Source organism: Apteryx mantelli, chromosome 5 (assembly GCF_036417845.1).
Source record: "Apteryx mantelli isolate bAptMan1 chromosome 5, bAptMan1.hap1, whole genome shotgun sequence".
In the NCBI taxonomy this organism is placed as follows: domain Eukaryota; kingdom Metazoa; phylum Chordata; class Aves; order Apterygiformes; family Apterygidae; genus Apteryx; species Apteryx mantelli.
Window position 1 is genome coordinate 60,264,798 of NC_089982.1, and position 18,420 is coordinate 60,283,217.

The window sequence follows — 18,420 nt, forward strand, 5'->3', positions numbered from 1 at the left end:
TCACATTCAAAAAAAGTCCTGAAGATATGAGATTTGTCTGATGAGGTTGCTCTTGGAAGGAACTGTCTGAACCATTTCTGCAGAAAGGCTGTGGTTAGCAAATGTAGAAGAATTATTCAAAAGCCCAAATATTCCATGGAACATGAAAATACTTACAAGCCTTTTTAACATGAGTGTACTAGAAGTTTTTCCGAATACAAAACATCAAAGGTCTTGATCGCATAACTTAACAGAGTCAGTGAATCCCTGCTTATCCCTAGAATATCTGATCAAACTGACTAATTTTAAAGAATCTCTCCTCTACCACAGGGAATATTTGGGGATTTTGAATAATAAGGTAGTAAAGGAGGTTGCAGATGCAGCCATCAGTCTAAAGAAATAGAATATTGCCACTGCAGTAAATCTCAAAAAAATCTAGTTTCAGCATCACAGGATACTCACATATACTCAATATTTCACTTCTCACAGATACATTTTAGTTAGTAAGTAATCTATTAAATACTAAATAATAAGTATTCATATTCGAGAATTTATCAGTGCTGTGAGTTTAGGACTCAGCCCAGAGTTCATGTGCATGAGATTTCAAATAGCTGTTTTGGGATACAGATTCTGAGAAGTGCGTAACTGGGAAATCTGCTGCTGCATCACCAATGAGGCAGAGACAGGCTTTCCCCTACAGGCTGAGGGACTCCACGTGCTCCTTACCTGCTGTTATATAGCTATTTTTGCTTAGCCAAGAGAAGAGGAACATGCAACTGCAGATGGCCTCATACAATTGAGGAATGTGCCTGAATCAAAGGCTTCTGAGGTGTATCTTTTTAATAGAGATACATTTCTATCTTGTCCACGAACTGCTGTTGTTCTTTAAGAGGCATTACTATGCAATTAATTGCCTGGAATGTACTTACAGAACACTAGAAATCATCCTATAATCTTTTAAAGATCATTACTCCCATTGTAGTTGGAAGGAGTATGATCATGTTTTCCAACAGGATAAAGCAGTTCCCAAATAGTCTCAAAGACAACCTTTGTGCTTTGCTCTTCTGTGTGTATACCATATAGCATAGAAATGGGCTTGCACTATGATGTAAAAAATATGCATAAAATCATTCTCCTTCATTGTACTTTATCTCTGGGGAAACAGAAACCTGTTTGTGTAAAAACCTCAAATCGTGATGTTCTCTGTATTATTGAATATATCCTTCTGATCCAGTAGATGCTTACAGTAAGAGTATACAGTTATTTCTGGAAATCAGTTGTCTAGAAACTGCTTGAGCAGAAGCTGCTCAGTTCCCATAAATTTGCTAAATCCCTTTTCAAAATTTGTCTATTCTTTTGGCTTTTACAATATCCTGTAGCAGTGAGTTCTTAAATTTGTGTTGTGTAGAAACTTTGTTATTCTTGTTTTCACCTAATGATTTAATTCTTCCAGTTTCTTCTATTGTAAAATGTTGTAAATAGGAGTTCCTTATCACCTTCTCAAGCTATTCATTGTTTTATAGATTTTAGTTATGGGCTTCTATGGTAGATCTTGCTACATACCATTTTTCTGAAGCTATGAGGTAGATATGGCTCCTCTTAAGCCTTCCTTTCTTCCTTCAAAACACTTCATGGAAATAGTGCTCGTCCTAGCTGTAACTATGAATAAAAGTAACTTCACTGCAATCAAAGTACGATGCTGTCAGAACTATGAGACATGAATTCAGTCCATGACCCTTTCCTGAAGAGCTTCTGACCTAAAATTGGGATAAGAAACCAAGGATGACTTTAGCAAGATACAGGGCTGCTAATTAAGGTGCATATATCTTCAGATGGCTCCACTTATTTAGTTGATTCAAATTTCTCAACTTAGTCTCACTAATGAGGCTGGCAAAGTGAAATGGTGTACTCCATGTTCCAATATGGAACAACAGAAGGAATCTAGGTTGGAGGAGAACAAAAATGTGCCTCAGTTAACACTTCCAGACTCATATCTAATCAGAAAAAGTCCCTAGTCCGTTAGTTACAAATTTTATCAAAGTAGGAAACTTAAGGACAAAATCTTCAGAGAGTAGCTTGAAATAAAGTGAATGTTTAGCTACCTGAGTGCTATAAGATGCACTGGCTGCAAATAACAAAGCTCTCATATTGCAGTAGGTGCATGGTCTTTGAAATATCCATCTTCCACAGGAACATCAGTATTGACAAGAAGACTGCTATAATTTAGGTACAACATAGGGGATAAATATTCATCTTCAGAAGTAAGAAAATGTTAATCTATAGCCATTTATAAATTTATTATAAAAATACTTAGCTTCAAAGTAAAAAAAAGATCTTTTAGGAGATTTTGTTTCAATACACATCAACAATTATTTCTAATATTAAATTCCACCCACTTTAAAACTGTAGAAATTCTTTCAAAACAATGCACTGAAAACATTTATAAATTAATTTAAGTGATCACAATAATTCTGGGTTATAACAACCTCTAGAAAGAGTTTGGTAGCATATCCGTTGCTATCTTGTTTGAATATTAATCATTTAAAGACTTAAATAGCATATATAGACAGAATTATATATATGAAATAATATATTTTTTAGAACTTTTATGTTGATTTTTCAGATAGCTGTGTTTATCTGCCTAAGGGATCAATGTGGCATATACTGTTTCAAATACAAATATTCAGCTCCTTCTACAAAATGAATGGAAAACAGACATTAATAAAAGAGTTCTCCGACTAAGATTTCATTCTTCTGAAACTTTTATGTGGGAAAACTGTCATTGCTGCCATCCCGCATCTAATTTGATCTGCTGTGTAGATTAAACACATTGGAATTTACAATTATACATATTTACATGTAGGGGACAGTAGATAACATCGTAAACTCATTAAAACTGATATAATAGGAGTGGAAACATCCCTGTAGTTCCACAGTAAAGGTCTCCAATAAAACAATAACTAATTCCCCAGGTATGTTTCTTTCCTGGTTCTACAATGGGAAGCACAGCATACCTATTTCTAGTCAGTAAACTTTAGGTCAATTTTGAAAGAAAAATTTCACAGGCAATTTGCAGTGTGGAGCCAGGCTACATCAGAAAGAGTAATGAGCCTCTCCTGTGCAAGAAGAGCAAGCACACAGTAATATAAAGGAAACAAAACTGAATCTGAAGTTTGAGAGCTCCAAAATAAATGAGAGCGATTTGGACAAAGAAAAAGAATAACGTGGGACACAGGTTAAAAGGGACAGACAAAGGGCTTACTACATCACTTACCTGAAATACTTTTGACAAATTGTCAAAAAGGGCTTGGCCAGCACTGACTTTGTGCTTGACTCCTCTGACTGTGCCATTTTTGCTGAGAATGTTCACCCGCTTTGTACCAAAACCCTTTTCTTTAGTGGCTCTCACTAAAATGAGCAAGTCATCCTGCTCGTTTTCATTTTCATCACACTCAGAGCCTACATGTCCATTCTGCTGTCCTTCCACTTCACTTAACCGGCTGGTTTGGTCAGTCTCTGAACTGCTGGCGTATTCAGAATCCAGAGAGTCTCCAGCTTCTCCATCGGCGTAAACCTCCTTTAGCACTCTCCCGCTGTGAGAGGAAGCAACTCGGAATCGAACTTTCCTCGACAGCCTCTCACTTTCAGTCTTCATCTCGCTTTTAAACATTGTCTCGTCCATTGATATAAGCAGTTTGCATTGTTCCAGCGTGGTGCCCATTTTCTTTGCCAGTTTGTCACACTTACAACAATATCAGCGCTGTTTTCTGTTGACAAGAGTTCTCATATTAAACTAAAGAGGATTCCTAAGAACCTATACTACGGTTCTGCAGTTAATAATGAATGCGTTTGTGCTATGGTTACCTTTAAACTAGAACTTGTAAAATGATATCAGCAATTAAATATTAAAGAGCCTTTGTGTAGTTTTTAGCACTAAGGAAGAAAGGAAGAAAAGAAGAAATTATATTCATTGATTAAAATCAAAATTCAAACCCCTACCTAATAAAACCAATAATAAAAATTAAATGAGTTTACATGAAGACAATTTTGTTTGCTGAGAAAGGCAAAAAGGAAGACAGAAATTTCCACAAGATTCGCAGTGTCAGAACTGTACATGAACGTTGCATCTGAGGTGAAAATTGTGAGCTCAAGCGCTGAAGAGGAGTTGATGATGGGCACATTTCTTTCAGTACAACACTTCAGGTGCCTCCTGGTCGGATCTCATTCATGGGCTTTTGACCAAAGTTTGCTCTCTGTATAAAGCTTACAGAGAGTAGGAGGAGAGCTATGGCTCAGTGCTTTGTGATGCTGGCCTTTTCACACATGCAAGCAGACTGGTAGAGCAGTGGAGAAGCAATTACTCATGATTTGTTGCAGAGAGTAACACACTGATATTAAATAAAACTGAGCCATAACTAGTATCATGCAGTAACCACGGCCTCTGATCTGTTTTGTTAATTATTCAAGGGACTGGCCCAGGGGAATCTGAACAAAGGAATAAGAGAAAGCTAATTAATTGGAGCAACAAGGGTCAAGCAAAGAAAAGTAGGATAAGGTGCATTCAATATCAGGGAAAGCAAGTTCTCCTACTGCAACAAATCATAAATAGGAATTGGTATAGTGTTAGGCACCCTGCACTAGCTCTAAAATGAACAAACACATATTTAAGTTTCTGCATATGTCCACTCAGTAGCATGCAGCAGCACCTTAGACCCTCAAACTAGTTCCGAATCTGTGTGCTGAGCCTTATTCACAGTGCTATTTCTACATTTTCTCCAAGTGAGGCAAAATATGTAGCAGTCCTTAGAGCAGTACTGAGAACTCCATCCCTTTCCCACCTTCCTGGAAAAAATAATCTCTACAGCTTCATTTAATCTCTGGACTCATGAATACTGAACTGCTTCCTGAAGCCTATGACACCCAGACAGGGTTATGCATGAAATGAATCCCTACATTCTCAGCCATCCCAAAATGGTAATGTCTGTGGTCATAAGCAGCTGCAGAGCTTCAAGCATCTAAGGAGGCTTTCTGGCCAGGATTTTGAAAATGCAAAGCCAAATCCTTCAGCAATTAGGTGGGGGTTATTGTGGCTTGTTCTTTTGAACAAGAGGCACAAAAACTCTGCCTATGCTGCTCTTCAGCCTAAGTGCTATTCTTCTGACTTAACTCTAAAATTACTTATTTTCCATCTACTAATTGAAAACACAAATAATTAATGGCATTTTATAACATTAGTGGTGGCCACACTTCTTTCTAAAAGTAGGTGATTCATTACATTATCAACTATTATTATTCAAATAGAAAAAAATAACTAAAAACAATAAATTACAAGAGTTCAAATGCATTACTATTCATCTTTTGGAGAAGAAAAGTGCTTTGTATCAAAGTCTGTACTAATATCAAATACAGCTAACAGACACCTTTTAAAATTCATTTTCTTTGCGGGCTGAGTCACACTGATTGTAATATAGCTGCTGCCAACGGGAGCTCTGACAACAAATAGAGTCATTATTACTAAACACTGACTTAGAATTAAGAACATTTTGTTGCAGAATTAATATTTCAAAATATCTGCTATGGAATTACCCAAACAGGGCTGGAAGGAACCTAAGGAAATCACTTAGCCTGTTGCCTACCCAAGGGTTAACTATATCACAGTGAATATTTGAGTGCTCTCCTCTTAGAAAGCTTCAGTAATGAACTTCCTTTTAATATTCTTTTTTGAATTCAATAATAAAACCCAAGTGCTTTGCAGTGAATTGCCACAGATTAAGAATCTGAGTTTCTATATAATAAATATTTTACACAACACTTTAATAATATTTTTACTTTCTCCGGTTGATGCCACATATTCTTTTACATAGTCACTAGTTTACTCCCATTGCAATCAGTGGCAAAGCTTGTATTGTATGCAGTGCATAGGATTTGCTGCTACATGAGTAATTAAAAGAGTTAATGTAGCATTGAATAAATTCAGAATTAATCATTATTACATTTTAAAAACCCTGCAGACACTGTTAATTCTTGTTCTCTGTCAGAAAGAGATTAAGCCATCATTTAGTTTCATCATAATGCTATTTTTCTTTGGAAGATAATTTTGGTGAATGCATCTGGTTATGAAAAATGAGAAACTATATGTACAGTTTTCTCTGCAGGAAAAATAGTTAAGCATAGTGTAGAATGCCCATTAACAGAGGCATTCAAACACATCAGCCTTCATCTTAATATTCCAGTAATATACCTTCTCTGAGCAAACATGTGACTTTTGGGGATAAGTGCACATAGCCAGCAGGAAACAGATTACAGACTCTAAGTTAATTTTATTCATGACATAAGGCATTTGAGAGCAGATTTAAGGAACTGAAATGCACATATTTGTGCCATATGCTTGGCGCATATTCTCAGCACAGGTAGAAAGTGACTTAACTTGACTAAGTATCTCTGTCCATCCTGTATAATTAAATATGCTCATTCTTGTAATAAATGTTGATGTCAACTCTACTTACCCAGTTTAATTCTGCACACCGCCATCTTCCTATTTGTGTTCCTCGTTTTCTAGTTTCTCTACACAAAATTCTTTTTATTCAAAGGGTTGTTTTTTCTAATGAGCAATTGCCATTAAAAGTAATATGGCAGAGTTTTGCAGTAATGAGATATTTCTCACCCAGAATTGTGTCTCTTTCTGAACCATTTGGCTATTGCTTGGGTTGGGTTGGGCTGGGTTGGGTTGATTTTAGTGTTCCACCATTGATTAATTCAGGGGGCAGGTGTAGGTTCCTCTAAGCACCAAGTCCAAGCACACGGAGAAGAAAGTGTCACTATAGAGATTTCTCCTGAACAGAGAAAAAATAACTTTGAAAAAACAACTGGAGAGAAGATATTACGTCTATTGCCTCTTCTTTGACTCTATCCCATCTCACAAGAAACTGGACAAGTCCATTAACTTGATGTTACTGCTAAATAACATGGTCTCTGGTAAAATCCTCACATTTTCCCCTGTTCAAATTTATCACTAAATTGAAAGGAACAGGCAAGATGATGCTTCTGTTAGTTATTGACTCTCTCCTTCTTGCCACAAAGTCAAGATAACAGTACTAGATGAAAACCACGGGACAGATGCTGTACACTGCAACCTGAAAGACAAACATCTGCTCTGACTTAGACATCTGAGAATTGTCCACAGTCTATGCAGAGAGAAAGATTCCTCCAGAAGGTAATTCATCACATCTTTCTTCCATGTTAGTAGAAAAGTCTAGCTAATTAGTTTAGTCTAAATATTTACCTTTTAAATGATTGCAATTCAATGAGGTGAGCCAAATTCTTTAATACTTTTACGGAAAAAGCCTTGAACCCTCCAGAAGCTAAAGGACGAATGAGGTTACATGAAATGATACCCTTATAACTGTATCAGGAAGGAAAAAGAGAGCAGAAGGAAACTCTAGTCTCATTTATAACCCTGATGCAGTATGTTAAATATTTTGGTGAGATCTAGCTTTCATAGTTCATCAGAACTCTATACACTTCAATTTCAGCAGCTTATACCAGTAGAGAATCTGTCCCAGGCACTCCATCTCTGGAAGTTTAGAGTACTACTGGGTTCACTTTGGGAAAGGACCAAAAATCAGTAAGATTGAACTACAGCAAAATGCTTAAAGAGAATCTAGACAAGTGTATCAAGCAACAAAGATTTTTTGCATTTTACTGAAGAAATGTAAACTGTACTATCTGAAACTATTGTAAAAATGGACTTCATGACATTCCCACTGACTGAAGAATAAAAAGCCAAGGTAATAAAGAACTGCTAGCATGGGTAGTATTAAAATAGCAGTAAAATGAAAATTAAACTATGAAAATGAGACTGTTGGAAGAAAATGGATGTCCAAAGAAGAAATAAACTAGGCTGAAATCAACAAATGCCTTCTTCATTTCTGAACATGTGATAATTTTAATAGGGTAGTTTACCATATGACAAAGCGTTATACTATCTGTTTTGATGTACACTGTAAGTGGGGCCATTTTGCCTTATGCATTTGCAGGTTACTAAGTATATATAGCAAATCTGTAGGCTGATTTGGTACCATTCACACTGGTGTCATTCATCATTAGACAGATGGCATGAATTCACAGTGACATGTCTTGTGATACTAACTTTTCTTTACACTACAAAGTCTGTCTGCAACTGCCTCTAACTTCATTATACTACTAGTAATCGTAAGCATATTGTTATAATCTGCAATAGTTAATCCAAAACTAGCAGAACTGAGTATCAGGCCCCAGATTTTCAAGAGCCCTAGATTTTGAAACTGTAGTTGGGAAGCAGATGTTCTGATTTGTAAAACCACATGTGAAAATCTGAGCTTGTTTATTCTGTTACAAGTAAGTAAAGTGAATAACATGAACAAGAAACAGTAAACTATGCTTCAGAGACATTAGAGAAGTAGGTAATTTGGATAGTGAATGATAAATATGTTTCCAGCTAAGGGAGATTTAGTGTATTTCCCATTGGCTCAGACGAGGAATATTCCCATTTGCTAACCTGACAAAACATCTGTCTACATTCCTGCAGGTCCAGAATAATATTTTAGCTGTACTTTCCTGTCCAGAAGGACAGACACAGCATATTCAGGTATCTGTCAGGGAGCTCTTGCTTCTGGCAATTGTTAGGCAGGCATAGCAGCTGTTAAATAGAAATATGCAAATCAGAACAGACTGAGCATACTGTTGCTATTATAATGTCTGATTATTAATATGAAGAGTGCTTTGCACTGCCATTTCATTTTATTTTGTAGTTTTCATTTGTAGGTTTCATTTAACTTTTGTTAAATAATTGTTAGACAAAATGGCAGGGCTTCTGTCTGTAGTTCTGCTTACATTAGTGAGCTGAGTATGTGCTTTCTTTGAATCATATAATTAAGGAGCTAACTGAAAGTGGAAATTAACACATGTATCTACGCCATGCACACAAGCACACAAGAAAATAAGAGAGCATATGGGACTTTTCTGCTACCCTTTCTGCAGGAAGAGCATCAAAGCCTTCATTCCCAAACTCTTTAAGGAAAAATGCTTACATTGTATCTGGAAAGGTATCCAACAGCTATCTTTAACTTGACATCTGCAGCCATTTCAGCATAGTTCTTTCATTCCCGCTTTTTCCACAATAGATTTCTATAGGAACAAGACTACTGGGCTAATTTCAGAAGCTGTGGTTCATAAAGAACAATTGCTCCTTATGAGGTAATTCAGCTTCTACTGAAAATTTACTTTGTTTACTTACTCTGCAAGGAGTAATTAAAAAGACAGTGTCTTAAATGTCTTAAATATTGGAGATATACTGGCTTTCTTTCTTCAAGAGAGCCTGTCAAATACTTGTAGCCTACTGACTACAATAGTAAGAACAGTGGTTGATCATATGGCTGATATCGGGCAGAATCATTTATTTCCTCTCTCACACAGCAAGGCCAGAAAGTGACTGCAGCTCCTGTTTTTCCAGTGTGGTCATCATAGGGTGCATGCAAATGTCAGTTGTCTCTCCAGAAGCTTTAGCCTGTGTATATATTTTTTGTATATGTTTTTTCCATCAAAATTTTTGATAACCACAAATTTTAGAGTCTTGAGTAGGACTGAATTTATATGCTGATCTTCATTAAGATCCTGGGTATATTTTTCCTCTGTTCTAGTCTAACAGGTAAAAACACAGAGGGCTTGACCTAATGCCCCAGAAAAATATTTCTGTTGTAACCGTGGGAGTAGCAGATATGCTTCTTCTTCCAGGAAGGTGGAGAATATTATAGCAGCAATTTGTAGAGGAAAAAACAAATTGTGTTATAGTAAAGGTTTTATGTATCAGGAAATAAAATCTCTTTCCAGCTCAACAGAGATCAAAAGCGTGTCATAAGAGGTAATTGCTCTGCCAGACCACTCTCTAGTATAACATACTGGCTAGATATTAAGCTAGACATTAAGTTCTGTCCACCCAAGTGGCACCAGGGTGAACCTTCCAGTTTGCAGGGCCGCATACGCAGTCCAGAGGTGTCCTATTCCACATAGGAGTAAGAACTGAGAGTGCACCTGTCCTCCAGTCCTTCTCCCAGCTAAGTAGGACAGGCAAGTCCCAGGGAAGGAGGTTCCACTAAAACCCTGCAGCTCTAGGTTTGGATGCCAGAACCTATCACAGAACAGATTTCAGTCACAACCATCAAACTAAAAAGTTATTAGACTATGTAGCAACCCTAAAAACATATGACAAAAAAGTTGTTTTCTGTCTCTGATGATCTGATAATGGCTTTGCTTGAGCCCATCTCAAGTTGTCTTTGCTGCCATTAATATTGGAAACTGTCAGTAAAAGCTAAATTTAAAAGGATACACTAGAGATTAGAAGATGTTAATGATAGAGCAGAATATTTGTACACATTTTTTGTGAGTTCTACTCAGGCTTTCTAAGTATGAAAATGTGCTCCCATCTCTTTCGTTGTAGTTTATATCTCTGTTTGAAATCTGGCGTAAGATCTGACAGTCCTTCTCCATCAAATGTCACATTCCAAATACTACCAAATTAGGTAAGATTTGGGAGAGGAACCTGCTTCAAGAAGCAGTGATTCACTAGAAAGAATATTCTCTTCTGTGTTCATACTACATTTATCATTGTTTCAATGACAACAAAACATCCAGGCCTTTTAAAATAGATTTAATCTTCGCTTAGAAAGAAAAATGATGCTTAGACTCATGATACGTTTTCAAGGCTAATTTTCAGGGACTGCAAACAGTTCCTCTTCATTGTGAACAAAGGTGAAAAAAAGCAATATGAAAGCTTCACAGAGGCATTTCCATTCTCAGAGCTCCACATGAAACAGCCTTAGCAAATTTTCACCAGAAATACCTGAACACTGTCCTGAGATTCCACAGACCTGTATTTCTCTTAGTGTCCATTACAGATACAGACGATCTTTCCATGTTGGGCTTGTTGCTTGAAAACAAAAATAACACAAGTACAGGCATTAAAAGAATCTGGCATTCAGTCACATTGGAATAAAACAGGTGGAAAGAACTACCAATCTCATGAAATTCATTTTAGTACTGCTTTTCTTCATGTGATTCATTACTGTTTGTTAAGTATCCCAAGTATGCTTTCCAGGATTTCAGTGTTCTCAGATAGCGTCAGTGACAATAAACATGTTGGGTATGGGCTCTCAGTAATATCAGCTAAATAATACATAAAACAAATTCTAGAACACGTCTATCATCTGAACATATATCTATATATGTATATCAGATACAAAGTCCTCATAGCCCTTTTTATAAAATAGTCATGTTAGTCCTAAATGTTGCTTTCAATATTTTGGACAAATTCCAAATGCATTCTGCATCGTTATGTTTTTCCTGCACTCGTAATTGGATATGGTGGTCTTCCCCTTGTGTTGCTGTGTTCTGTTAAACAGCTGCTGAGTCCTACTGCCGAGCTGTCAACATTTCATTAGTGAGTGACCATATTTAAATGCGTCTCATAAATGTTCCTTAGAGACAAGAAAGATTTAATTAAATAGTTTTATTGGAATTACTCTGAAACTCTTAGAAAGAAATGAAAAAGATTTATAAGTACTGACAGTACACTTACATTTTTTAGATTTTATTCTTAGTTTATGAAAATGTTTTTTATGTCAGTCTATATACAACCTGGGGCTTTGGATTGATATTTGTTTTGGGACTTAATATGTAGTGGAAAGTATGATAGAGGCATGTAAGATCTGTGTTTCCTGTCAGATACAGGGTTTTGGTAGACATTTGCATGCTCAACAGCAGAATTTCCATACAGTCTGCAAGCATTAACTTGTACATGCTTCCAGAGAAGAATAAATCTAGCCAGAAAAGGAGCACTTATATGTTGTTAGCATTGATTTCCCCAGAGATAACGCCCTAAAACAAATATTGCCAGTCCAAAGCCCTAGGTTAGATATAGACAGACTGAATTCTGTGATACATTTTTGAGCCCAAAACATGACTACTAATGATTTAGGATCTTTTCTGCATCTCTATGGCTTTGACAGTAGAAACTCATATTCAGTGTTTTCCTTCTATCAGCTTTTTTGCCTTAGAAAACCACATTGCTATTGTGATACTTTCCTCATTGTAGGCACTATACACTATAGAGATAATAACATATAATAATGCAACTTAGCTCTCATTTCACATGTGGGAATAGGAGTGATGAAAATAAGATAAAGGGCTTTCATTTAGTTACATTATTACTAGCTAATGTTAGCACTAGCACTCTTTCTGTGTGTTCCTTTTATTTAAAACTTGATAGTTCCTTATATGTTTTGCTCTCCATGTCTCCAGATTATTGCTGAGAAAAGAAAAAATCCAAAACCTTTTGAAGCTGGGTTTTTTTCCAACTGTTTGTGTACTTACTTAATGTACGTAATAGCAGACTGACTCCTGTAAAGCGAGGATGGTTACCAATCTGCATACACTGTGATTTCCCATTTGGCTTCTAACTGATAAGAAATCTCATCCAATGCCTGGATTGCTGTGGTATTTGCAATTGAAGATACAGTTGATATCTGTCTTGGTGAAGGAAATATTTATGTATTAATGTATTAAATGTACATTTGATTTACTACTTTACCAAAGCAGTAAATGTATTAAACCCTAGATGGAGAAAAGGACAGTATGACAGCATAACAGAAACAAATGAGCTTTATCTTGTGTGCTCCTGAGGAGATTTTGAATATACACAAATTCCCAGAGTTAATCCTTTATAAGACCTGGAGGCAAAACCATTCATGGGCACAGAAGAGATGAAACTGGTTTGATTTTTCTAAGTGACAGGAACTAATAACAGAATCTAGAGCTGAACAGAGACAGACTGCAAGAAGGAATCGCAGGGGATCAAGGCTGTTGTGTTTAATGGCTGAGCTGGTTGCAAGGGGGCGAATCATTAAAACATACCAGCTCTGTGGGTCTCAGTCCCGGAATTGCGATGGCTGCTGCTACAGGCATTTTTCGTCTCATTCAGTTTGGTCTAGGCAAACCCTTAGACCCTTAGTATGAACAGAGAAATAATATCTGCAAAAGCTTATCTGGACTGCCTGGTGAAACCATGCTTGTGCTGAATGATTCCTGGCCTTCTACTGAGAGAAGTTCAGAGCTTAGTCAGTGTAGGTGAGAGTCTGGATGGTGATTCTCAGGTCAGTGTAGGTGTTTCAGGAAGGTGCTGGACCCAGTCTCTGTGTAAGGCTGGCACAATACACTTTGCAGGCAAGTGTAGAGAGGGGCCACCACAAACAGAAGCAAAGCTTCCCTTTGCTGTTTGCTAACAAAAAAGCAGGTACTTTTGATCTATGGAGGAGGTCAAAGCTTGGGAGGACAGAGGATGCTTGCTTCATTTAGCACTGATTGCTTTGAAATCATTTGCTAACAAATGATACAATGCCGTCCAGTTTTTTTCCCATAGTACAGTGCATTGATGTTGTCATAAATCCAGTTATTCATGACTCTAATTTGCACTCTCTTCCTTGAGACACTCAGTTATTATTATTAAAAAAAAAAAAAAGCAAAGATGCTAGACATTGTGTCCAAAAGGATATGCACATATTGTAGCACTGGGGTAAGTAAAAAAATAAGATGACTTCTTCTTTAGCTACCTTTAATCTCTTTAGAACCTGGAAACAGTCATTTGTCAGCTGAATACCCAACGCTTTAATATTTGAACAGTGTTTAACATGTTGGTTTGTACATTATAATGCATTGTATGTCTTCAGTGCCATATTCTTTTACCATGTTATTAGTATTCTTTCAGACTTAACTGCATTGCTTAGAAAACCAAAGGCGCCAAAACAAATATAGCCTCCATACACTTTTCTAATCTTATTTTCTTTTATTTTAGCTTGAATTTTGAGTACTTAAACTGAGCTAATTCAATTTGCAGGCTCATTAACCAGACTGCAAATCAAAGGGGAAGACAGTGTGTCTCCACAGGAATCCTCAATGTCAGAACAGTCCTGGGGTTTTAAAACCTCAGCTGCTGCTGCAGCATCAGTCTGCTTTCTCATACCTGAAATCCAAAATGGGATCCAACAGGTAAAGCAAGTGGCAAAGAATCCGAAAGGAAAATTGTAATGCTTTTTTCTCCAGTAAATACACATGTGAATTTGTCTGTAACCCTCCTGGTGAAATCTTTAAAAATAATAACTGACTTGCCAATAGGGGAATTAACATGAATGCAAGGCTTTTATTCTGCATGACAGTTTTTTTTCTTTGTCATCTTAAAGCTGTTTAAAATCAAAAGAAATATTTCTCATTCTCCCTATCTCTCTCTTTCCCTCTCTCTATCTTTAATGGGTGAAGGAGGGCAACAGTATTCAACACTGTGCTTCCAGCAGGCATGTCTAAATATGCTGAGGGTTTGTGTACTGAGTCTCCCTGTCAGAGCTTTCCAGTTTACATAGTCCGCCAGTGCTGTTGACAATCATGCGGTAGGTAGTGCTACCTTTTAGCTACAAGATTCTCCCCACAAATGCTAGATTCCTTATTTTAGAAAATGTTTTTCTGGTCAGAATATCTTTGGGAGGTGCTTTTTGTTTTGATTTGATTTGTTTTGACTTGTTTTACAGTAACTGTTTGCTTACTATTTCCTTTTTTCCTTTGCTCCCTGGACCTGAAGATGCTAGGAATTATATCAGTTCCCAAAGGATGCAACCTTCAGCTGAACACTCATATATAAACAACCACTATTTCTCTGTGGCTTGTATTCCTCAGAGGCTAATTAACATGCACATTTTTATTTTATTAGATTCTTACATTTGAAATATTCATGCACAAATGTGAGATTTCTGATCAAATCTTTGGCGACGTTCAGTGGCACTCCTAACTCTAAACAGGCTAGGCAGGAACTCAGTCCCCCTTCCCCCAGCAACGATGCTGAGCCCAAGATATTGTCTGAGCTGCTGCAAATTTGTTTTAGACATTTACCCTTAGTCTCCAGTTAATGACATACACAGGCACTCTATTTTCTCAAACAAATCCCTTTCACAAGTAGTGGTCTTTATGCCAGACGACTAAAAATGTCACCTCTCTGAATGCAAAAGCTACTTCATTGTCCAGAACTGTTCCTGGAACAGCATAATGATTCCTGATAAAATAGACACCAGGGATGTTCAATACTGCAGTGAATTTTCATGGACATGTACTGTCACTAGAATCCCGTTTTATCTCCAAAGACTTGCATTTATAGAATTCAAAATCTCCCTTCTGCCATTCTGCTGTCAGTTCAGTTTCAGGCCAGATGATTTGTGAGGCTTCTCTCCATTTTCTGCATCTTACGATTTGAGGGGCAGATTCATATCAGCTCTGCAGCAGGCTTTTTGCTGCAGCAGCAGCAAAGACCTGGATGAAAGCTAAACCAGTCAGCCAGATGAGGAATCCTTTTAAATAAGGAAAGCATTTTGGTGGTTTAGCTCTAGCACAGATACCAGATTATTTAAACTTGTCCCAGGGATGACTTGAATGAATCTTAGTCACCAATGATATTTCCTAAATGTTCAAAAATCATGAGTCAGGTCACCTAAAATCTTCAGTCTAGGTAAACACAGTAAGATTTAAAAATGTGTATGCTTTTTTAATCTCTGAATCCTGAACCTGTTATTGCACTATTTTCAAAATTTTCCCTGCAACAATATGGATAGAGATCTCATTTTTAATGGAAGCTGAGATTTTCATGCAGTCCTTTGATTTTAAGAGTTGGACATTTGGTTACAATCACCAGTTATTGTGACACTCACAGCAAAACTACAAGGATGTAATTTTCCTGAATCCTATATTTCAGGATGAAGTGCAATAAGGTGCATACAGCATCTTGCATCTCTTGAACATTCTCAGCTTCAGTAGAGTTGGTTGTGTAAGATATAAGCTGGCAAAATATTTAGTCATTAAGCCACACATCAAAAGTTATTAAAAACTCTGTCATAGCTGTGCAGAAAGTAACCTTTATAATAAAGTGACTTTGTATTATTTGTCAAATGATCAGAAGAAAACCAGTCATTTAAACTAACTTACACTAAAGAACGGTGAAATAATCCTCCTCATAAGGAGGAATTTGATGACAGTCTATCAAAAACAGAATTAACCAATCCATACTAGGTTATATAAAAACATTCTCTCTGAATAACAGAGGCAGGACTCTATTCACACGGGCGATAATGATTTCTGTAGAAAGAAATTAATTCTAGCTAAGTCTTTTTTGCTCTGTCCCTCAGGCAGCTTGGCATTGAAGGGCAATACAGGGTGCAGCAGGGAACTGAGTTATCACTCACACAAGCAGATAGGATAAAATTCAAGTTGGGAACACTAAGAGAATTTTTTTTGGCTTTGGAAACCCAACTACAGCTTTAACACCATATTTACATGGATATGGCTTAACATTTAAAAAAATTAATTTTTAAAAAGTGTTCATATGTAAATTTGTAGAAGAAGGGAGAAATTATCACGAAGTGCCTTTCCATGCTTTTACTAGCTCTCTATTACTATAATTTGTCCATGTAATATAAACTAATTACTTTTCTGAGACCCAAGAATGATGTCAATTTTCATGTAAACAATCCCTATGATTATACAGGAATATTTTTTAAGCAAACACTGTAGTTGAATACAAAAATAATTAGAAATTTGTATGTCTTTGATTATGTATGCTCCTGTTACTTGGGACACCAGGTGATAAGACTTTTAGGTCTGAAAACATTCACTGTGGTATAAAAGCTGGCAAACTGTGGTAATATAGTTCACAACACCAAGATGATTGTACAATATATTTGAAAATACATGTGTACTATAAAATTACTGTTTTATACTGAAAAATACTTGATTGTAACAAACATGAAACTTAAGTCCGAGCTTTGGTTGTCTGTGGCTACAGCTGGGGCAGATGTACCCACATGCACATGCACGCGTATGCACACGCACACAGACTCATATGCACACATACTGTTTTAAATGGCACTTACTAGATATGCTTCCTGGATTTATAGCTTTGTCTAGTCTCTCGAGCACCTGGAGTTTCTGCATGTGTCTTGTTATTTTCCATTTTGGATAAAAAAGAAGATCCTTTCCTCCAGATTGTTGGACAATTGTAACCCTTATTTCATAAGATTGCGCTAGGCAGCATATATAAGATGGCTGGTTTTGAGAGCTGTGATATTTCCTTGGTGTGCAGTAATTGGATTTTGTGTCATCAGTTGGAGTCAGAGTAGTCTCATTTTACCTCAGAGGATTGTTTAAGCTTTCAATAGAAGTATTCAGAAATTCTGGAGATCTTTCTTAAAAAAAACCCCAAAGAATAAGAAATATGTTCATGTCACAACGTCTTTTGCAAGTGTTTTTCAAGTATTTGACAAACTATTTGTATGTATGTTAGTGCTCCTGTTTTAGTATCTTATTTGCTGTCCTTGGACTTCCCTTTCTCTGTCCAAACTCCTCCCAGCTTAAAATATTTTCCTCTAACATTTGGGCACCACTGAATAGAATATAAAGCAGAGAGTGAGAAAGATATTAATTATCATATATTAAACTAAAGGAAATTATTATAAAAATAATTTCATTAAGACCAAACATTTTGTAGTGACTAATTTTCTAAAAGCCTATTAATCCAATTCAAAATTCATAGCAAATAGAGTTGTCAAAGCAGAACCATTTGCATACTGAAAGACCTTTCTGCACTTCTGACTTTAATTTTTGTCTCTTGCTCCAACTGACTGCATGGTCCACTTCCCCCACCTCCCAGTCGCCCCGCTTCGCCTACCTTCTGTGCCTGACATCCTTCTCTGCTCCATTTTTGGCTGAGTTTAATCATTACAGTAATTTTTACAATAAAATAAAATTATTACTTAGAATAATGTCTAGCTTGTAAACTTTCAGTAGTACAGTTTTTTGTGTTCAGTGATGGTTTATTAATTATATACTAAACATACAGAGTTCCTCAGACTGCAGGCAGATAAATTACAACCAAGTCATTTCCTAACATTATCAGACTATCCAATCTGCTGTTTCATGATCAATAGATTGTGTAATGCAAAGAAGTGATTTCATAGCTCTTTGGCTCCTGTAATGAAATAATTTTATTATACCGGAATTATATGCATTATCCTCAAACTAACTCCACAGCTGAATATGTTATCTTGGGAAACACACATATTGCTGAAGTGAACTGACTGACGCTTTAACAATGCTTTCTTTTGCAATCTGTTGACCTGAGACAGCGATCTGTCTCCAGTGTTTCTAAGAAACCAACACTTTAAGGAAAGAAGTATAGCATTTCATTTGATCTGGGTATTTTTATTATTATTATTACCTTTACTGGCTCAGACAAGAACCAAAATTTATGCAGGAAAAAGGAATGAAAAGATCTTTACAAATGTAGCGTGAACTGAGGCAATGAAGGCGATTCCCATTTTT

The 18,420-nt window shown here is 36.6% G+C and overlaps 1 protein-coding gene across 1 annotated transcript in view; it reads right to left on the bottom strand.

Moving 5' to 3' along the window:
• Positions 1-3,649, bottom strand: part of GRXCR1 (glutaredoxin and cysteine rich domain containing 1) — a 41,696-nt gene extending 38,047 nt beyond the window's left edge. The window contains exon 1 of the mRNA XM_013949475.1: positions 3,254-3,649. Within this exon, the coding sequence (XP_013804929.1) occupies positions 3,254-3,649 (396 nt within the window). The remainder of the gene's footprint in view (positions 1-3,253) is intronic.
• Positions 3,650-18,420: the final 14,771 nt, after the last annotated feature.